A 24,130-nucleotide genomic window follows, 5' to 3' on the forward strand; every position below is an offset into this window, starting at 1 on the left:
AAAATGGTTTATACACACTAACAAAACACACAGATGTTATTAAAAATGCTATGGTCCCAGAAAATAAAACATAGCTAAAATCATTTTTAGGTTTAGTTACGTACTATATAAAATTTATTCCAAACGCTACAAATATTTTAAAACCATTGTACATGCTTTTACGTAACGGCACTGAATGGAATTGGACATCAGAATGTGACCAAGCATTCAACAATGTTAAACAAATTTTAATTTCGAAACCTGTATTAGCACATTATGACTATAATATTCCAGTTAAACTCGTAGTAGACTCATCATCCTATGCACTAGGCGCAGTATCCGCAGTATCCGGTTAGTGACCTAACCCAGATCGTACAGAAATACATATAGCCAACGTATCAAGGGTTCTATATAATTCTGAGTGTAAATTTCCACAAATTGAAAAAAAAGCCTTGGCAATTATATACGGGTTTACGAAATTTTATAACTATTTATATGGTAGACATTTTCTATTAGAAACCGACCATAAACCGAATACATATTTTTGGTAATAAGAAAGGTATCCTAATTTACGCAACTAATCGGTTACAACGTTGGGCCTATGTTTTATCATGAATGAAAAGTTCAAAATAAAAAATCGAAAATCATAAGTAATAAAGAATGTATTAGTCTCAATTATTATCAATTATTATTACATTTTTCTATAGTAATAATTAGGTATCATTGTATCACAATAGATATGAAATTGCTCACATTTTAAGAACATAAATAAATACTTTTTTAATAAATGTACAGCAAATTTAAAAACATATTTAAAAATGTTTTTATTAAGGTTTCTAAAATACATTAACATGATTAAATATTTATTCTTTTTTGTTTTGCCAAAGACCATTTTGTAACAATAGAATTTATATCTAATATATCAACGAGATCTTTTTCACAACTCAATATCATCAACGAGCTAAGACGATTTGAAGTCATTGTGGAACGTAAATTCTGTTTTATAAGTTTCAACTTACTAAAAGTCCGTTCACTAGAAGCTGTTGTAACTGGAGATTTAAATGAAAGGCGGCAAAACCAATTAGCCCAAGGTAATATGTGTTTCACTTCTTCCGATTTTTGAAGGACATCTATACATTTTAAATTTTCATTGACACATTGGCAACCCAGTATTTCCCATTCTGTTGCAGCTGTATCATAATCTAAGAGCTTGGCTCCATGACTCATAGGAGGGAAAAAATAAAAGGCTTCACTGAAATCTTGTGATGTGTTCACTTTCAACGGAACACCTAATATTTTGTACATGGGTTGAATTGATTCAACAAAAACTTTTAAATTTGAATTTGTTAAATTAATCAATGTTTCTAAAACTAAATTAAACTGTTGTCTGTAAAAATTTAACAATTTATAAGGGGCACTATTGTCAGCATTTTCATCAAACCGCTTAGGTCTCTTTCTGGTTCAGTGATAACGATTAAAGTCTGCATCTGAATCAATACCAAACGACTGAGCTGTAATTTTAGCACTGTTTATAAAATTGTTCATGTTATCTGTTTCTGATCTAATTTTTTGCAATGATAAAATTGTACTTTTTATTAAAACTGCTGCATCACACATATTTAGTTCTTTGGCCTCTAAAGAGTCTGTTAAATGTTTAACTTTATACATTATGTTCTTCATGAATATTAATGTTACAAAAAAATCAAAGTTTAGAATTTTTTTTTTAATCCAATAGCCTTTAGAAAGTCCTTTAGAGTTTCAGGCTTCCCTCAATTTTTTCCATACGTTCCATTAAATTACTTGATCTTTTTGCACTTGCCGAGAAAAATACATAAATGTTTTCAAGAATGTCAATGAAATTTCCAACTATATGACTAGCCTTACAGCCGTGTTCCAGAAAAGTATTTAACCTATGAGCTTGACATGGAATATACGGAACTGTATGTCCAACTAACTCAGAAAAATAACGTTGAGTTCCTTTGTTAACACCACTCATACTACTGGCATTATCATATGACTGAAATGCTACGTTTCCAGTTTTTAGTTTATGTTTTATCAAAGTGTCATGTATACTTTTTACCAATCCATATCCAGTCTTATCTGTAACTTCAATAACATCAAGTAATCATTCATTTGCTGATCTTCCTTGGTCAAAATATCTCAAACAAACAGATAATTGGTGAAACATCCGGTGTGGTATCAGCTAAAACTGAGATTATATCAGATGTTGACACTTCTTCAACTATATTCTTAAATGTTTCTGCAGCTATGAGTTCAATAAATTAATTTTGAGATTTCATACTGACATATATAACTTAATGAGAACACATAGATTTATCATTAAGCCATCTTTTTAATATTGCATTGTGACGGGAAAGTAAAAGAACAATTTGATAAAAATTTCCATTTTGTAATTCATTTGCACCTTCATTATGAATACGGAACGCAAGCCCTTGTCTCGCTAAAGTACGTGCTATATCTATCAAAATACTGACTGCATCTTTATTAAATGCTTGTTCTTGTTTCTCACGTATAGCAGATTGCCGTAGTTGCTTATTGAAAAAAACATCAATGTTATTAGATTTAGTAGTAAACGCACAATAATCTAACATGGCTTCTTTATGTGAAACAGATGAAAAATGTTGGGCTAATTTTCCTTGTTTATCCTTCCCACGGCTTTTCATTTTTTGCCACTGCCTTACACCACCAATTACCCATGCAGTTTTACTATGGCCACATCGATGAGAAAATAAAGTACATATAAAACAGTACATCGAATCATTAAAAATACTATACTCAAGCATTGGATATTCAATAAACCACTTAGAAGTGAATTGCTGTTGCTTGTAGGCAAATATACTAGTATCTTTTGGGTATGAAGACAATTTTGGTTGAAATGGTCCCAAAGAAATTAAATATTTTCGTTGACATGCAGTTTGAATTTCAACATGCTTACCTGGATCATGGTCCACAAATGCATCAATTGAATTGATACTTGCAGTTGTGGGTTCAGAATCATGGCAAGAATTTGTCATATCATCTAACACAATTTTAGCTAGTGTTACATAGTCATCCAATTTATTATTGATACTAGTTACACTATGTGAACTTTTTATCAAAAAGAGTATTGGATTTGGAAATGAAGTATTCTTAATGCTTGTTAACTCATCAATTAACTCTGAAAAATCTTGTTTGATGGCTTCTAAATGATCAACACAGGCAATCCAAGAATTTTCATTATCACCATCGACTAAAAAATATTAAATTATTTTTATTTTGTTACTCATTTGATACTTTAAAGGAACACACTGCAAATAAAACTTACCAGTAGAAGGTAGACATGATTCTGGTACTTTATTTAGTTTTTCTATTTCACATGAAGACTGCTACAACAGAAATAATAACAAAACAATTAGAATCAAAAAATCAATAAAATTATTTTGATTATATATTATAAAACATTATTTTATAGAAAGTACAGTAATAAGAAGCACTTAAGAGTTTGCACTTAAGAAGCTGCATGTTTTTTTATTATTGTTATTACTAAGACCATTTCCCGTTTGTAATAACAACAATTAGCTTTTGTCATGTTGTTTTTCACTGGTCCAAGCCAATTTTTGAAACCAGGTTGTTGCTTCCATTCCGTCCTATGGCCGAGTTTATGGGTGCATCAATATCATCATCACTTTCATTAAACATTGTAAGATTTCAATAAGACAGATTTTGTGGTATCAGGTTACATCCCCGTTGTCGTTTGCGCGTCGAACATTTTTCCGTCCGGTTAATTTCCCCGTTCAATTCACTTTAATTTAGTTATCAACCTGTAGATTATATAGAACAAGTAATATTGTCATACTGTAGATTAGGTATACAGTAATACATCTATAAGGCTGTAAGGTAAACGACAATTGCGTTGCCGCAGTACGTTAGTTTTATCGGTCCTAATTAAGATAAAAGTAACTGAGAAGATATAAACGGCAGATTATATCAAACGAGATACCTATACATAGTAGTATTATACAATAATCAGTATCTCAACATTCGATAACTGTCGTGCATCGTTCTTATATTATAATATTTGCCATCTGATCGCATATAATTTGATTTGGTAATGCGTATTATAATAATTAATTTATAATTTTATTTTTTCAAATTGAATTTTTCATTTTTTATTTGTTATTAAACACATTTATATTTATAATTTATTTAAATCCACTAAGGTTTTAGAGTACGTTAAAAGTTTTAAAGGAAAAGATTTGTTAGTGTTTGTAGGGTATCTATTTGAAAAATATTATACAAAAAATGGTAAGACGTATTGGAAATGTTTAAAATATAATACCGATAAGTATCTTGGACGAGCACACACTAAAGATGATGCAATTGTACACCACAAAGATGAACACAATCACATACTGAACGCAGTAGAAATTGGTGCTAAGAAACTTATACCAAAAGTAATAGAAACGGCAACTAGTCAAATTGAAGCCACACCGCATCAAGTAATTGGTGATTTAATAATGATAAAAATTTTTGATAAAATCAAAATAATGATAAAAGTTTCTCAAATCCCATCTTCATATCAAGCAATATGTGTTACTTTACTTTCAGTGCCATCTATGAAAAAAATTGTGCAAAGAATTAGACGTCGAGAAAATGCTCCTCCATCAAATCCTTTAACTTTAGCAGAATTGATTCTTATTGAGCCATATACGCGTACATTAAATAATGATCTATTCATTTTTTATGACAGTGGTATTGGTGATGATAATCGGATTTTAATATTTTCCACGGACAAAAATTTGAAAATATTATCATCCGAACAAAGTCACTGGTTTATTGATGGTACATTTAAATCATCCCCGCACTTGTTTACTCAGCTTCTTACGATACACCTATGCTATAAAATTCAACACAGTTTTGCCATTGGTGTTTGCGCTTCTTCCAAATAAAACAAAAGATAGTTTTGATCGAGTAGCAAGAGAAATTTTAAATTTAAATAAAAACTTACAACCAGCAACTATTGTGACCGACTTTGAACAAGCATTATTAGTGCATTTACTGATGTTTTTACAAACGCCAAAATTAGAGGCTGTTTTTTTCACTTTGGGCAGTGTATATGGCGAAAAATACAAACTATTTCTGATATTCGTAAAAAATATATTTCAGATGTAGATTTTGCTTTAGACGTAAAGCAACTATTGGCATAAGCTTTTATTCCAGTAAATGATGTCGAAGATACATTTGACGAACTAATGTCACAAAGTTTTTTTGTAGAACACGAAGAGCTTTTGCGTTCACTAACTGATTACTTTGAAGATACGTGGATCGGTAGACCAACAAGACGAAGAATCCATCGGCCACCTGTATTTAGTCTAGATTTATGGAACCAATATGACGCGACACTTAAAGGATTAGCTAAAACAAATAACTCAGTCGAAGGTTGGCATAGAGCTTTTTCATCTTTGTTAGCCACAACTCATCCAACTATATGGCGACTAATTGAAATCCTTAAAAAAGAACAAGGATTAATCGAAATAAAAATTAACCAGTTGATGGTTGGTCAAGAACCACCAGCTAAAAGAAAAAAAATACCGAGAAGCAGCTACACGAATAATAAATATTGTAACTACTTACAATGATCGCAACAAAAAAGAATATTTAATTGGAATAGCACATAATTTAGAGATGCAAAAATAAAAAAATATTTCACATCAGCTCAATAGTAAATAATAATGATCACATGTAGTTTTAGTTTTAGTTTTGGTTAGGTGTCACATTTGACCGGACTTTAAGTTTTAATCTCCATATTGAAAAAACCACGTGCAAGGATTTTCAAATGCTTGGTTTCATAAAAAGAATTTCATCTGAATTCAATATGTGTAGTTCTTTAAAAGCGCTTTATTGTGCATTTGTACGATCCCACCTTGAATACGGTGTAGTGATCTGGGACCCCCATAATTTACGTGACTCTTGCCAAATTGAGCATGTCCAGCGTAAATTCTTGAAATATGCTTCATTTGTACTGCATATTGACTGCCTCCCACACGATCATACACCAATTCTAGTGAAATTAAATTTGGAGACATTGAGTGCTAGAAGAAAAAAGGCAAATTAGGTTTTCTTATCGAAACTCATGAGTGGGGAAGTTGACGCTCTAGGTATGTTAGAGAGGATTAATTTTAATGTTACCGTTGTTAATTTGCGCAACTTTTCTCCTTTCCGGGTCCCGTTCTGTGCGACAAACTATTTATATAATAACCCATTTTGCGTATGATGACATTAGCTAATGGATCCAATTACATCTAAGCAACTTCTTGTTCTAATTATTTTGTATTATATTATTATTTTTTAAATATTATGTATTTAATAGTGTATTATTATTATTATTAATTATTAATATCATATATATGTTCTTTCACTATTATAATAAATAAATAATAAAAAATGTATAAAATCGATAAAATCGTGACAACAAAGTATTACAGGTTAAATGTTTATATTACTTAGCTATAATTTATATGGTTTAAACCTAAAACTTTAGTTTAATACCTAAAAATAATAAATATTTCAAGAATTTTGAATGATGACAACCATGTCGGTAAATAGAATTACCGTATTTTTCTATGATTTTGACAGGTCCGTCCGTGGACTGCGTACGGGAGGCCAAATTTCTGTACTTCCTCAATTGGGACAGTACAGTTGGCACAGTGCACAGTGCCCGACTATCCCACTTTGCCCATAACATATATATATATATATATATTATGAATTATAAGTGGAAAGGTTAAAACTTACGGCAAAATATAAATATCAAAAAATAAATTCTCATACACATTTTTCAATACTAATAAAATATGTGTTTACTATTTTCAATATTAATAATATTGGTATGAAAATATAATTAAATATATATTTCATAAATAATATAGGCAATAGAACCTTTGTTAAAATGAACCTTTGTAAAAAAAATAATGGTCGTTCGGTAAATTGGTCTTGTTCCAAAAATTAAAAAATCTGTGTTTGTCTGAGTATAGGTCGTAGCGCTAGTATCGACGATGCGTCCTCATCGTTTCGTTCACATTTCATGGACAGTCGGCGCCCGGCGGTTGTCATTTTTACAATTCCCACCTCGTCTGGAACTATGTAATCAGTTTTCATTTTTATAATTCACCAAGTATTCTTGTCCAGTCAAAAATGTCAAGTGTTCAATTTAAAATATTTCTTCTGCGGCGATATATTAAAAATGTAATTATTAACGAAGTTGTCGATGACAAAATTCCATCGTAATAACGTGCAATATTATTGAACACTATTGTCTTCGTTTTTCACGAGTAATAAGAATATATACGTTTCCTGTGTAATGTATATTTATATTTTTCAATAATATTCTGAGTGACATTGATTGTTACTTATCTGGCGATTTTTTCGAGCACACAAAATGGCTATTGTAAAATGCGTATTAATATACGCTTACACATTCGTTCGTCGTGCGCTAATATTTACTAATTATATTATTACTGTTGATTTACTAAGAGAGAAAAAAATAAGCTAAATTGTTGAGTTAATTGGTTTCGACCTAACCGATGTTTAAATATTTATTAATTACCAATTTTCGAGGCTTATAGCACTTAAAATCATTAAAATAAGGGCTCAGACATCATTATAAGCATTTAAAATCTTAAATTTAAACAAAAATATTTATTCAAATTAAACATTTTTTATTTCACACATTGTAGAATACAAATATCAGATTACAGACAATTATCTGTGGAAACAATGTCAGATCGAAATTCAGAAACTTATCTTTTTAGTGTAGTACAAGTGGATGATTTTTCTTTTCCCATTCTAAATTAATTTAAATGCTTGAATACAAACGATGATGAAAGAAATACGGCAACACGACGAACGTGAAATCGTAAATCATTGCATGTGTAATAATTATTTTAGAAGTCATATTGAATGAAAAATTATGAAATTCTAAATCGTTAAAATAATGAAACTCAAAGATGAAATGTACATCAGCGAATACCTACATATTAAATTTAACATTTATAAAATCTTAAGTAAATTTCCATTTAAAATTAATTATGTCTACTACAATGTTAATTAAATATTGTATTAACTTGGCCCTTTTGGTTACGTAGATCATCGTGAGAATCTAAATGTTCTCACACCCATTTTTCCAGAGTCAACACATTCCAACATTATAGACATAAGCCTTTTATATAATATAAAAACTTGTATACATACACGCATATACACATGCACACGCGCACCAACATACATTTATACTTATATACATACGTATGCCTATGCAACACTTCACTTAGACTACAGCCATGAGATATTACTTTTTTTGGTCCACCACTAAAAGCTGCATTCAAAGAATAGTGTGACATATGTATTAAATCAAATTTTTTAGTAAAAATAACACTCCATGACTTAGCAGAATAATTTGATAGGGCTTATTCTTGTGAAATTACAATACAATGAGGTATTTCAGGGTTTGCCTCAATGGGCATTATTCCATTAAATCTGAATATTGTTACCGATTAAGATTTTTTGCTGCGAATACATTGAATCGTGATCACCTTATCAATGTTGAAAATATAATTGAAAACCGTACAACTTAAATTCAACACTTTATAACGTTCTAAAAATGCTGATGATTTAAAAAAAAAAAATTCTCTTCAAAAAGACTTTTTGATCAATTGTGATTGATGAAAGTGTCGATATTATGGAGATATATGACGATGATATTGGTGACAACATCAATGATGGCAGTGAAGTATGTATAATTTGTGAAGAGTATGGTAAAAATGAAAAACTTAACTTTAAACATTTGAAACATATTTACAGATATTGTAAGCAATAGTAAAATATTTAGATTTTTATTACCGGAGATACATGAACTCCCGCTTTGTGGTATTAATGCGAATTCATATCTCAGCATGCCTTGAGTGATCTGCTGTACTGCCATCTAAAAAAATGTAGTCAGTTAATTATGTATAATGGTTGGAAGATAAAATGTCACTACTACACAAGGAGAACGAATATCTTTATATGACAACTAGTACCTGGACAACATTGAATAATTCAAAATTGGAAACAGTCAAACATAAATATATTATTTCATATCTACATACCTAAAAACCTAAAACTGAATAGTTTGAAGAGGAGGAATCCTATCTCCGTCTTCCCATACACTGATTAGGAACTCCTCCGACCAGGTTGGTGAAGTTACTCCTGAAAGGTTGTGTGGAGGGGATCTGGTCGGTGACGGCCAGACACCCAGCCCTGTAGGTGATCGGGCCTGCTTAATTTCAACACATGTTTTATTATTTTTAAACTAACTGATCTAAACGCCTAAACGTGAACTACTACGCATAGATAGAAATAACAGACCTTTGTTAATATATATTATATTCATATTGTTATTGCTTACTTATTATTAATACGGTAGTCGGTAAGTTGAATAAATATTATAAGATTACAAATAAATAACTAAAATTGTTATTCGTAAGTTATGACCTTTTTGAAACTATACATTTTAAAATGATCATAACGTACTTAAAAATAACAATATAATTAAAAAGCAACTTGGGGCCCTGGATAATTATCTTACGTTTAAATTTTATAATAGGTCAGTTTACTCTTATATTAAAACTAACACCACAATATTGAAAATAGTGAACGAAAGTTTGCCATGTCGCACATATATAAGACGGAGACAACACATGCGAGTTCTACGTCCTCTTAATATTAAATTATAGACATAATAAAATATTATTACATTCGCCCAGCGTTTTAAAAACGTTTGTAAGTCAAGATAATTAAATAAATAATAATAACCAAATAGTATAAGTTAGTTCACTTCCTCATGGTGCACCCCAGGTAACTCTATAAAATCATATGCAATCTCACTATTGCAAGGTGAATCAAAAAATTCCATACAATCATCTTGAAGCAACCTGTTACAAAATTCACAATCTTAACTTTCCTAAATAAGTAAAAAAAATAAATAAAAAACGTAAAAATATGCAAAACTAAAGAATTTCATAATTTTTTTCCTTTTCATGTTATTGGATTTATGCCAGTTATCTTTATGTATCATGATAGTTGTAAGTTACTGACCATTTTTTTCGCATATTTGTTGTATATTTTTACGTGTTTTACTTTGTTTTTATTGATCTTTTTTTAAGCCTGTCAATTAGGCCATTAGTTTATAATTACATCAAATTATTAAATTGCATGGTTTTCAAAAACATTTTACTGCTTAAGATATTAGCGATTCTTTGAATGAAATTATTCCTCTTCAATTTGCTGTATTTTAATTTTTTATTTACAATAAATAATTTTGAACAGCTATAAATGTACTTAATATCCTTTGATAGTATTCTATCTATATCTAAGTTATTTGTTAACTTAAATAGTTAACTTCAATATTTTTTCCTGTTCTATACACATTTTTAAATGTTGAATAAAATATATCATTCAAGCTTGGTATTAATTTATCTGTATCGGTAATTTCTAAAAAAAAGAATAGAAAAATTAAGGTACATTGCAGATTTGATCATAACAACAATAAATACATTGGCAGCAGAGGAGTAGTATTATGCAAACAAATCCTCCTCTGCTGTCGGTTCTAATTGAGAAAAAAACAATACATGACCATGATAGCCTTGACTTTGTAAGAAAAAATTTAAGGTATCCATCAAAATAATTTTTTTTTTTTGAACTAATATGTTTTATTGTTGGCGAAATAACATTAATCGTTTCCTGTACAAAAATTAATAAATACAGATTATTAATTTTTTTTTGGAATTAGATTGAATTAAAAACTTACCAGGGATAAATCATTTTTTTTTTTTACTCTGCCACTGTTGACGATGGTTAATATCTATATGTTCCTTCACATTATATGGATGAAGAAACCACATTCTACATAAATGGCATGTGTGCAATGTTGGTTCACTAGTGTCAGTAATGTCCACACTGGAGCACTCGGGAAAAAAACTAATTATGGTATGTAAATAAATTATTTAAATTATATTCAAATGATAAATGGTTAATTATTTTTAATTTTTACCCTTAAACATATTTTAAATTATGTTGGTACAAATGGCAATATTAAATGCAGATTGCAGTTATACTTTTAGTTATGTCATTTACATTATATATTTATATGTACTACACTGATCAAGGTATTTGCCCCCTGCCCCCTAAATACGCCACTGAGACTGCCTAGCAGTTGTACATTCATTAATAATGATAACTTAGTTATTACTACCAAATATGATATTTACTTAAAGTACACCATATTAATTAATTTTAACTGGATTAAATTTAAATTGATTCATTAAATAGTAAATGAAAAATATTACGTGAGCTATGATGTCTTCAGCCATTGGTTGGTGTTTGTCAAAATAATTTTGACACATCAATTATTGATGTTACGTGGAAGGTCAGGATAAAACATAGAAAATTCAAAATTTAATGAATATTAGATTTTATTAGAACCAAATACAAATATTATTATTGCTCTATCACTCGTAATGGTAAGTGGTTTTCGTTATGAACTTGATATCTACAGAACGTCACTGAGCCAAAAAAAAAAAAAATGTTTTGTTCGACGTGTACATTAATCAATTATTCGATCGAATAGAGCGGGTTATGCATTTGGGTGGTCAATCGTGGGTGGTTATGTAGCTCCATGTGGTGTTCCGACTCCCTCGGTTTTTGAAACAGGTGCTCTATGCCTACCCTCCCACACACTGCCCGCCGGACCAGTGGTTGACGGCTGAATAGGACACAAAAGCGTGTTCGCGGGACCTAAACCGGTCTTATAAAAATTCCGTCAGCCGTATTTCTTGGTTTTTATTGTGTTGTACAACTATGGTTACACAAGGTTAACATTTATAAAATATAATACCCAATAAATAATAATAGTAGTGTAAATAATAAATAGTGCGATAATAATATTACATTAGCATATAAATATAATGTCATTGGTCGAATTACGTACTATTGCGCCTTTAACAAGCTAACTAAAAACGCCAGTGTCCCGGTTTAAATCAATATATTATGTATATAATCACGGGTGCGCTCGCCTCATAAATCTTATTGGGATAATATATCAATATACCTTTTTAATAATTTAATATTATAACCCAAATATATTGCAAACAAAGGGCTACACCCGTCAATTTGTTAGAACAAAATAAAATATGATATATTTTAAAATAATAATCACTTCAATTATTGAATAAAAGATGCTAATTGATTAATTATTTCATTTTTTTAATAAATTTGAGTAAATCGTCTTCTACCGTGTTGAATTTGATTGCCTAATGCTCTAACATTTAGCGGGAGGATAAATAATATATTCGGTTAGCTGATTTGGTGTATAGATGATATTTCCATTATTTAAACAATACATAACTGTCCTACCTAGCGTTGCATTTTTTCAATCAATTAACCGATTATTGTAATAAAATCTACAGATATGAATAAACTGATGTCAAGGACTTGCCGATACTGTAGGCGTAGGACTCAATTATTTCAACCTTTTAACATTGTGATTACGTGAATATATATAGTAGCCACCGACGACAAATCGCCGTCTGTCGACAATGGTGCGTAACAGGCAAATGCTATTGGGTATACAAATATTCCTTATATACAAAATGATTTTTTTATCATTATACACATTATTTTTGTCAAAAATTGACTTTCTTTATTAATTTTTCTAAATATTGTGTATTATGCTTTTCTCAAGCTGAAATTTTTATTTTCTTCACTCTTATTTAATAAACTATTATCACCTTTTGATTTTCAAATAGTAACCTATATTTAAAATGTCATAAAATAGTAGGGCTAATTTTTTTATGAATTTTAATGTTAAAATCATTTTTTTTAATTTAACCGATAATGAGTTATAACTGCTTAAAGTTGGGTAGTTTGAGGTTTTTAGGTGTTCCTCCTACAGGTTATTACGGCTGTGAGACGTTGGCATAACTACAGTCTACAGATACATAGTTCATTACTGCGTCGATAGTCAATAACGAGTATTACATATGAAAATATGTGGCGTTTATTATCTATTACCCATGTGACTACTGGTCTTAAGAAACAAGAGTGTTATAAAAACCGAAAACCACCCAATTTTGTAAAGCTATATCTTGCTAAAAAATTAAAGAAAAATAATAATTTTAACGTTAAAATTCATAAAAAAAAAACCAGCCCTATTAATACAGTACATTTTAAATGTAAGTTGCCATTTGAAAATCAAAAGTTGATAGTGGTATCACTATTAAATAAATAATGAGTGTATTATGATAAAAGAATCATGGTGCATATTGTTGGTATACGTGCAATGCCTGAGATTATTTTTATCAATAAATTCAGAACAATAATTCATACCTATATAAGCCGACATTAAACACATAATTTGACGGACAAAAAGGTCAGGTTACAGGTAGCTGGAAACCTGCGGGCCATAAAATTATGTATTTAAGTATACAATTTACACATTTATTTTAATTAATAGATAACTCAACTGTTTATTAACTTGGACAAATGTTATTGCAATAGGAACTTTCTCCGTGATGTAATTTTCTATTAAAAAAATTAAGATAATCGGTTGAGTAGCTGAGTTTCTGAAAATATTAGCGTCAAAAGTTTCAATTTTCGATTTTATATAGTAAGATATCAGAAAATATATTACAATACGTATGTAGTAATTGAAAATTTTACGAATTTCAGTCTTTTAATAAAATTATTAAATAATATACATATACTTTTAACTTGTATTATAAATATATGCTTAGTCATAATGATAGTTGTACCATCATGGTGTCATTTTTTCGAATATTATCGACCACAACATTGATTGCATTAAATATTAATATTAATGATTAAAACTACAATTTATGGACTATATTATAATTATCATCAATAATTGATTTAAAAAAAAATCGATGTTTCACGTTTTTGTGAAATATTTTACCCTATAGTGATTTCAAACACTAAACACTAGTGTTTGTTACCAACTGTAGTTATTGACTTTGTGAAGCCCGGTGTGAGTAAATTGTAAAAAAAACATGTTAATTAATACATGTAATAATTTGAGAAGTTCATTGTTATGGAATAAAAATTAGAGAATTTTTTGTAAAAAGATACATAAATTATACACAATTTATTAATATAGTTATTATTACTAATCCAGTCTAAAAAATAGAAGGAATTGATTTTTAAAAAGTTTCCATACATGGTGTTGGAATATGAATGAATTTAATGTATTATATTTAAACAATTAAATATTTATGCCCTAATTTACGTAATTTACATCGATTCGTGTCACTAACATTTATCAACAGCCTTGGCAAATTGATATATGTCGCTATTCGTAGTTCTTTATGTACACAAATGAATAAAAAAAAGACCCTTATGACCGCCCGCTGTTTTATAAACACCTGCTTTTAGAAAGCAGCTGGACATCGACTGCATCGAGCCCATCGAGGCATCAACTATCTCTATTCATCTAGTATCCAGATGATCGAACGGAACAATGTATTATTCGTCGGCGTTTTTTTTTTTTTTATATGAATATTCCAATAACACAGTATTTTATTCAAGTATTATTAATTATTATTAATGTCGTTTAAACAACCGCTTATTGAATATACAATTTATAATATTATAATATATTTATTGTTTACTATGCCATAATAAATTATTATACACTACCAGATTCATGCTGACGCTAGCCAAATTTAAATTTTTTGAAAATGACAAACGTCAACATTTATTGTATTTAATATCAGTTAATACCAAAATTCCAAACTATATCATTACGAATTCCTAAGTCACAAGTGTATATGAACGCACTGTATATTGTATTGTTTTTTTACCAATTAATATAATATTCCATTCACGACAGTCGTTACACAATTATCATTCTTATGTATTTTTAGCGGTTCGCCTCCGATTTAACAATATTTCTAAAAAATGTTATAAATTGATAATGATTTAATTGTAGTTAGGAGTGATGTTTATGCCATCGAGTCTCGTCGGAAATACGTGCAGGCCATAAAGAAATATAATATAACTGCGTACAAAGCAATATTTGTCACGTTTTTGCGCGTCTCTGTAGTGGTTGTGTACGACCGTTATTTTTCAAACTCAAGCACCACACGTATATAACATTCTTCGTACATACATTAATATGCGTCGTACAGTCGTACACATAGAATATTATTATATCGCACCCTCCGAGAAATGTGGTTCCAGATATACGAAAACCACGCCCTGCTGGCCATCGACTTCCCCACCCTCGTACCAAACTATCGCACAAACACGCACTCGCCACCCGGCGTTTACCCGCTCGTCGCATTCTCAACCCGTGCGAGTGCTCGTTCGTCTCGTTTTCCCGCGGCGCGGTGGGTCGCTTTGTCAAGCGTGTGCACAGCTCGGGCATATATATATATATATATACATTGTATTATATTATGTACAATGGACCAACAATACCCTCCGAAGACCCTGCGGTCATCATTTCGCCACCATCGAATGTGCAGTTTGGTCTTGTGCAGCAGAAACACCGCACGCATTTTGTACGTATTGCTTTCGTTCTGCGATTTTTCGGCAAAATAATACAATTATCATATTATAACAATGCCATTGTAATATTAAAATATTATAATTGTACACGCGCTGCATCAGTGAATCGTCTTCGTCTCTTCGTATTAATAATAATGTACAGCTAGTTGGTTCGATGAACGGCTAAGTGCGCGTCACACAGCGTCCGTTCATTGTTATAAATCATAGGCAGTTATATTGTCGTCGATTCGTTCGCGTCCACACTCATTTTTCTGGAATGATGTCATCCGCCTCAATAAAATCTTACGTTACGACATCTGGTAAGCCGTGATTGTTTTATTTATTTATCATAATGGTACACCGTACGTACACCACATTATACCAGAAACATGATCAGGCGTGGATCCAGCCTACATTAACGGGAGGGCGGACTATAAATTTCTATACATATTAACTACTTACCTACTGTTAAACACGGGCATAAATATATATATATATATATATATACATACATGTTATAATACTTAATGCAATTATTTCTTATTAATTATGACGAATACTTTTTTTCATAAGTTGAATTGAATGTTTTTATTGAATTATTTACAACTTAAAATTACCCTTTTATTGTCAAATACATTTTTTTAAATCTCACGATAAAATATTATAATAAACAAATTTCAATATTAAAACATGTAGTAGTTATAAATCATATAACAAAGTCCAATCTTCTGTTTACACAAGATAACTAATAGCACAATGCGTGAAAACAATTTATAAAATTCGTAGGAAAAAACTATCAACTATTTTATTATAAACCATACTGTATACCTGTTACATATATATATTATACAAAAATTTTTATTTTGACACTGCTAATGTGTGTTTTCAATGGGTGCGTTGTCAGTTGTTATTAAAAATAAGAATATACCTACATACATATAAAATAAAAATCATTTAGTAAGCGATATTTTTAATTTTTATTGCCCATTAAAATAAAAAAAAACATACAAATGGATAATAGGAATGCGTTCAAGTTTTTAATAATCAGTTACATTAGAATTATCTATTATAAATAATAATGATATTATAATTGATTTTTAAAAACACACAGTATGTAAATTATTTTTTGATTGTTTAAATTATGGTGTTCTAAAAATTGTTGTCAGCCAATTACTTATATGTACAAATTAAGTAAAAATCACACCATCCGACATGCTGTATCTAAATAATACACATCACGCACGATATTTTCTTCATACAATTAAAATAATTATTTGACATTTAAGTTATAAAAATACATTTCTAAAATGGTTATATATATAATACATACATATTTATATGTTCGTATTATTTACCCGTGATATCAAACATTGATTCAGGATTGTTTTATAGGAATGATTAAAAATAAAAATACACAAAATAGCAAAGATAAATTATATTATACTCTGTAATTTCAATTTTTAAGTTAAATATTAATTTGCTTGAATTTATATAGTGCAATAAATTTCTAGGTGAGAAAGAAGTAATACTATAAGGAACTATGCACAAAATAAATACGTACCAAATAACCTTACTCTTTAGTTACATATTAATACACAGTAATGAAATATACTGTGAATAGTTAAAAATTACTATTAAACTCTACTAATAAGTAATGCAAATTATAATAATACCTAAGAACTTTTACAAAGTTTACTGCACTGTCTGTTACTATGAGAGTAGTTTTGTAGTGTTAATTATTATTATTTATTTTCATTTGAAATTAAATTGTATACATTCATTTAATTTATACAAATATTTAATATTTATACATATTAAAATATAACATTAAATACGTAAATGAATGAACCCTTCTGATGTTAAACATCGGTATGATGGCCACTCATCTGAGTGAATGACGGAACCACCTTACCTTTTAATAATGTGTAAAAGAGTATCCTTGTCACGGCGTTCTACGTAAAAATACCTACTGTCATTTCCATGCTTGAGACCGAAAACCCACGGTCCATCAACCCTGGCACCATGGTTGTGGTTGTTTTGGACCTGTGCCCTTCATCCGTATTTTCTGGTGGCTTATCTCCACCTAACATGCGACCACGGTTATATTTTCGACGACCAGCGAAGCGGGCTTCGTCTATTTGAATGGGGTTTGCGTGTGTGCCAAGCATTTTTGTTTTTTTTTCTTAATTACAGCAGTGCACACTTCACGACACAAGTTATACCAATCGGTGATCGTTTTGTTGGATCTTCCAACAAGTTCAGCCGCCTGAATGAGAGGTGTTTCGATGACAAACATAAACACTATTTCAATAATCTCGTCGAGTGTTAGATTACATGTAACTCTGCTATTGATGTCCGTAAAGTGAAAAAAGGCATTTCTTTGGCGAACTGAACGATAAGTTTGACGACCTTTTTTTTGGCACCTGAATATAGGCACAAATTCACTATTACGGTTCTTCCGTCATTTTTCATACATCTCTGTACAACACTTATGGCAAGGGTCAATATTATTCACATCTTTTAAAAGTTGGTGTTCTCGTAAGAATGTAGTGCACGCTTGCTCTAAACTTGCAACACGAATATAAAAATCTTTGAGAAGCATGACGGAACTATCTAACAAAAACAAAAGAATGACGGAAATAGACGAAAATAAAGACAGACAAGGACTACGTGAGTTGTCGAAATCGGAAAGCTCACTAAACTATTATCGACTATCGGAGACTATCTATTATATATTATATAGGTAAGGTACATAGGTAATGATAATTACTCGGGCCGCAACTAACCTATACCTAAAATATTATCGGACCCACAGCCTCTAGGTAATGAGTAGATCACAGGTAGAGCACACGTATGCGGTAGATCGCACGCTACACAAGCACCAAAATAATAATAATAGTAGAACCATGCGTCCCCAATTTGAGCATTGATATTCTTTTATGTCATGATATAAAATTAGTTAAAATATAATAAACTAATAAGTTATTAGTAATAAATATTACAAATATTTTGTAATAGATGAATATTTTTTATAAGTACATTATTTAAAATCAGTGTTTAATGGTTATATTTAAATTTAAATTAATATTACATACGTATTTTGAGCTCTACTTTTGTTAATAAATTTATCAATTGTTTTAAATTTAGAAACAATGATTACCATACTACTGTTGTTGGCTATGCTACACACCGGTTTGACGGCCATCGCTGGATACGAAGAAGTGGAAAACAAATTCCTTACAAAATTAGGTGAAATTTATATAATACATTAATTACTGCGATAACTAATCCAAAAATGATAAAATGAATATAATTTTGTTAATTTTTGTTTTATTATAAAGGTTTAAACCAAAGACCTGTGGTAGAGAAAAATTTGAAGATACCATCTGCCACAATGGAGCTGTATAATTCTATGGCAAATGCAATGACAACACATTTTCCTCTTCCTGGTTTGCACACAACTTCCGCTAACACTGCTAAGACATATTACAATAAAGGTAATAGTGTATTTATGTATAGATACCTACATTTTATATATTTATACAAATTATAAATTGCTTATCTATATAATATAATGCAAATAAATTATAATTTATGCTTTAAATCTTTGAATTTTTTATTAAAATATTATAGGTTAATCATTAATGAATACTAGTATAAATTTGATGAATAGTGAGTACCTTTAATGATTATTAAATAATATTTTTATAGGATCAGCTCCATTAAATGCTAAATCTAAAAAATATAGGCTACAGTTCGATATAGACTTTATACCAGAAAAAGAACAGATTAAAGCTGCTGAAGTTCGTTTTACTATGTTATACGATAAAGTTCTACAAAATGAAGAATTTATTCATGTAATTATGCATGATATAATCCAGCCTGGCACGAAGGGCCTTTCAAAACCTGTTCTCAGGTAATTATAAGTAATTAATATTATTATATTTATATTATTTAATAATCGCTAAATTCATAAAATATTTACTCATAGAATAATCGATTCGAAATCAATTAATATGTCAAATGTTTCAAAGTCAGAAAGTTTTGATGTAACGCCTTTTGTAGAAAGACTGTCGATGAATAAGTTTAAAGAGAACCATGGATTGCTAGTACAATGCGTTACATCTGATAGTCAGAGACATTTGCTCAACGTGTTTGATATTGTGTCACCTGAAAAGACTTTGCTACTTGTCTACACCGACGACGGAAAAAGTAATAATAATGTTATTTTAACTATAGAGCTAACTTATTAATATTTTTATATAGATAAGTAAATAAAAAATAAACTCGTGAGATGTGATGGGTTTTTCCAAGCGCTAAAGTTTCTAAATGCTTTTAAACGCAATTTTTTATTCGAATTTATTTTTAACTTGCTATACAACCATTGTCTCGGCAGTCGCCAATATATTAAGGTCCATTTTATCTACAAATTATTTTATTTTTTTCTTATTATTTAATCATTACTCATTAGAACTTAGTCTTCATTGTTGGTAACTGTAATTTTTCAAATTTTGTATGACGAAGTAATAAGAACTAATTTATATTTTATTAGTGCCTCCCTGGCCTCTGCTCTATCATTTTTAAATAAATATAAAAAAATACACCCCTGCATGGTTATTACGATTGAATCGAATACAATATTATGTAGACATATACACGAAATATAATATTATTGTTGTTACGTTATAATTTTAATTGTTATTATGATCCAATGTGATAATAGTAATATGACGTCATTGAATGTTTGTGCAGGTGAGAAGAGCACGCTGGAACAAATGATGCGACGCAGCAAACGGTCGGCCGTCCAACCGGGTGGGCCGCTTAAGAAGACGAAAAAGAAGATCTGCCAGCGGTATTCGATGTACGTGGACTTCAAGGAGGTCGGATTCAACGATTGGATTAGGGCGCCGCCGGGGTACGATGCGTTCTACTGCCACGGGAAGTGTGCGTTTCCGTTGGCCAGTCACATCAACGCGTCCAATCACGCGGTCATGCAGACGCTGATGAACTCCTACAACCCGGCGCTGGTTCCTCTGTCGTGCTGCGTACCGACCAAGCAGAGTTCGCAAACGTTGCTCTACGTGGACGCCGATGGAAAGTTGGTGGTGAAAAACTATCCGGACATGTCCGTGGACGAGTGCGGGTGTAGATGAGGCCATCGCATACACATTATGTCACGACTACACGCGTCCTATTCAACGATATCGTTGACACTGTATATATCAATGGTTCACGTTTTTTGTATATTATATTTCCGGCTATTTATTTAATTCAAACATTAACGCACACCTAACCTTTACGGCATTGTTTACTTTATCGTCTTATTCTGTAATTTGGCGTGTTCATTCCGAAAACCATTATAACAGCATTTGTTTTGGATATTACTTTGTTAGCTTTTATTTTTTAACGATTAATTATTATTTATACATAACACATATACAACATACATGTGTCATTGCATAATATAATAGATAATGAAATTAAGATTGTGTAATAATATTTAATAAAGTTTATATAATATTGTATATTACATAATTGAGAAAATTTTATCTTATAAATGTTATTTAGACTTGTAAGTTAGATAAAAATATGCATTAGGAACCCATGAAATATTCATTTATAGCATTTATTGTATAAAATATCTTTCAAAAAAAATAATTATAGGGGTTCATAAAAACTACAGGTTTGGTTAAGTACCTACAATGGCGGATTTAACGGTCGTTTAGTCGGCTCTTGCCGACGGAGCTCGCTCCTAACTTGTGTACTGAGGTCAATCTAAATTATACAGTTGATTTTAAATTTTGACAAAAAGCTAGGGTACCTATGTGTATTATCAAAATCACTATTACCTGACTGTTCTGATTCTGTGTCATGATTTGAATACTCAGATTCTGTATCCGTTTCTGAGTTCAGATCACTGATGTTTGTATCTTCATCTTTTTGCAACCATTCTATTACTTTATTTGTAATTTTATCGTTGTTCATTATTACAGTAAACAAGTACATAGAAAACGATATCATAAATTGACACTTGACACTAAAACTAATGATATTTGTTTGAAAATGTTAATTTGAATTTTACACACATACAAAAAACACCACGTAATCACTCGCGTGTTAGATTATTACTAACAACTCGGGTGTCGTGATCACTCGCTGGTTAGATTATTACAAACAATTTGTTTACCGTCAACAATAAACTGAAAATAATTGATAAATAATGTTATCTTATCTTCTATTATGATGTTATTAGTTCTATAATTATATAGATAAAGCATTTATGGAAGGACGACTATTTATCATTAAATCAATTATTGTTATTCTAAAAATAGGTTGAATGTTAGATTTTTTCTAACAGTGTGAGTTATCGCGGGTTAATGATAAATAAAACGAAACAAATCAAGCTATAAAATTGTACGAAATCAAATAATTACTATTACTTTTTCTTGAACTGTGATCTAACGCAGCTATAGTTGTTCCGACCAATCCCAGCTAACATAACTACTTGCGCTTCGTACGAGCCATAGTCTGTAATCATTTCGACGTCTACGGAGACATCTTGGACACGGGTCCAAGATTATGTTTTTAAATTCAGTAGCCATTGCTAAAACGTCTTTTTTCAATTTTGGATGACCGTATTATTTACCGGTAGAACAGTCCATCTGTATACATGGATTTGATAAACATATATTTACTAAAATACATAATAGGTATATATATTATATTATAAATGTATGTAAAGAACTGTATATTATGCGTAAGCATCGTATAATATCAAATATCTTACACCAAAAAGACCTTCATTGTTATACAATTTATCTGCTATTGTTTTATTATGCATAATCATTTCTGGTCCAGATATGTGTATATTGAATGCCATTTTTGCAAACGTTCAAAAAGCTTACGAGTACCTGTACGAATATTTAAAAAACCTACATATTTATTGACTAACTGATTGCTTAAAGGATCTTTAACGACTGGTTCTCTGACCCCGCGACTTGACCGGTCGTGAGTCGCGTTCTCGCGAACTTAAATAAGCGATAACGACCGCGACAATGTTTTTATATTAAAAATAAAAACATATTTTATAAGTTTTTAATAACTCGAAATTTTTCCCCTTAAACTTTGAGTTACCAAGAATCACTGTACATGTTATTACTAATCAGTAATCATATTATATATTTAAAAGTTTAAATTTACTTTTCTCCAGTTTCTAATATGTACTATTATTAACTATTAACATTTATTATGAGTATTATTTGAGAAATGATAGCAATTAAAACAGAAAACTGCATAATTTTTTTTACTATACTCAATCCAACCGAATTTAAAATAGAAATTTGACGAAAATGCTCTCTTTTTAACGCCAAATTTGGTTAATGGATATACAGTAAAACTCGCTTAAGACGCTTTTTAGAACGTCTTAAACGGGAAAGCGTTTTATGCGAGAATGAAAAAAAAGTAAGTGATTGAAATATGGAGTTAATTGTTTTTATTATTGAATTTAATATAAAAAAAAAATTACAATTGAGTATTTTATTATTGTTTATTAAATCAAAAAACAATAACATTTCTATTTTTATTTGCTTACGTTTCTTACAAACCGTTTCAGTAAAAAAGTTTTCCATTTTGTTAAAAGACTACCCAACATTAATTCAGCATTTTCTACAGGAGATAATACTTTTCGAATTTCTGATAGATGTTGCAAATCAGCAGTAATTGTAAGAGTAGATACTGGATTATCCGGTCAACAAAAGAGCGTTTTATCCGATGCGATAGAGAAAAACCGAGCGTCATAACGGGTGGTTTTTACATTGACTAAGTATTGGGAATGTCTAGGTACCGATGGAAAACAGCGTCTTAAGCAAGTTATACTGTATCTATATTTAATTTAACAATGACTTCTTAGTTTTCTATTTCAATTTTATTTGGATCTAATTATATAGTCTATAATTGTTAATAATATTTTTTTAATATAATTTTAATGGGACTTGCACGCAATACTGATTGTTTTGGGCCAATGTCTTTTGTTCCCAAATCTTCTGGAAAAATCGGCATGCCAGTGTTATGACTTTTGTCACTACCGATTTTTATAACTGATGTGAGGGAACTAACTGAAACCAAAAATGTTTCAGGTTTACTTGAATGTGGTAATGACTAAAATTGTAAAAAGTACCTCAATCTATATAATATACGCATACTGTATACTCTAAATAGGCTTAGCCTAAAAGTTGTAGGAACATATAAGGAACATACCTCAAGCTCCCTGTCTGTATTCAACGGTTTTTTTGTTGAAATATGAAAAAAAATACTTAATGTTTTTTAAATTATAATTTGAATAAATATTGCGTACAATAATATTATAAATATGATTTTTATATAAACATTTTGTAGAGAAAAAAAAACAATAAAATTATATTCTCTTGATTTTTTTCTAAGTAAGCATTTCAAGTACAAATTATTCTTACAAAATTGAAAATCACAAGTAGTTACATATTGTTTTGTAGTTTAAAAATCTTGAACTTTTATAGTCTCGAAAATTTAAAACGAA

The 24,130-nt window shown here is 30.0% G+C and overlaps 1 protein-coding gene across 1 annotated transcript; it reads left to right on the top strand.

The window, feature by feature from the left end:
* The first annotated feature begins 15,755 nt into the window (after positions 1-15,755).
* LOC113558507 (protein decapentaplegic-like) lies at positions 15,756-20,978 on the top strand. The gene is made up of 6 exons (XM_026963989.1): positions 15,756-15,899; positions 18,727-18,828; positions 18,921-19,076; positions 19,291-19,495; positions 19,571-19,791; positions 20,332-20,978. Exons 1-6 carry the CDS (start codon positions 15,857-15,859, stop codon positions 20,730-20,732), a joined length of 1,128 nt encoding a protein of 375 aa, XP_026819790.1. The 5' UTR covers positions 15,756-15,856; the 3' UTR covers positions 20,733-20,978.
* Positions 20,979-24,130: the final 3,152 nt, after the last annotated feature.

Source organism: Rhopalosiphum maidis, chromosome 3, assembly GCF_003676215.2.
Source record: "Rhopalosiphum maidis isolate BTI-1 chromosome 3, ASM367621v3, whole genome shotgun sequence".
In the NCBI taxonomy this organism is placed as follows: Eukaryota; Metazoa; Arthropoda; class Insecta; order Hemiptera; family Aphididae; genus Rhopalosiphum; species Rhopalosiphum maidis.

Coding starts and splice junctions, on each gene's coding strand:
- LOC113558507 (XM_026963989.1), top strand. CDS start 15,857: ATGATGTCATCCGCCTCAATAAAATCTTACGTTACGACATCTG. Junction 19,077..19,290: donor TAAGACATATTACAATAAAG/GTAATAGTGTAT, acceptor ATATTTTTATAG/GATCAGCTCCATTAAATGCT. Junction 19,792..20,331: donor CTACACCGACGACGGAAAAA/GTAATAATAATG, acceptor ATGTTTGTGCAG/GTGAGAAGAGCACGCTGGAA.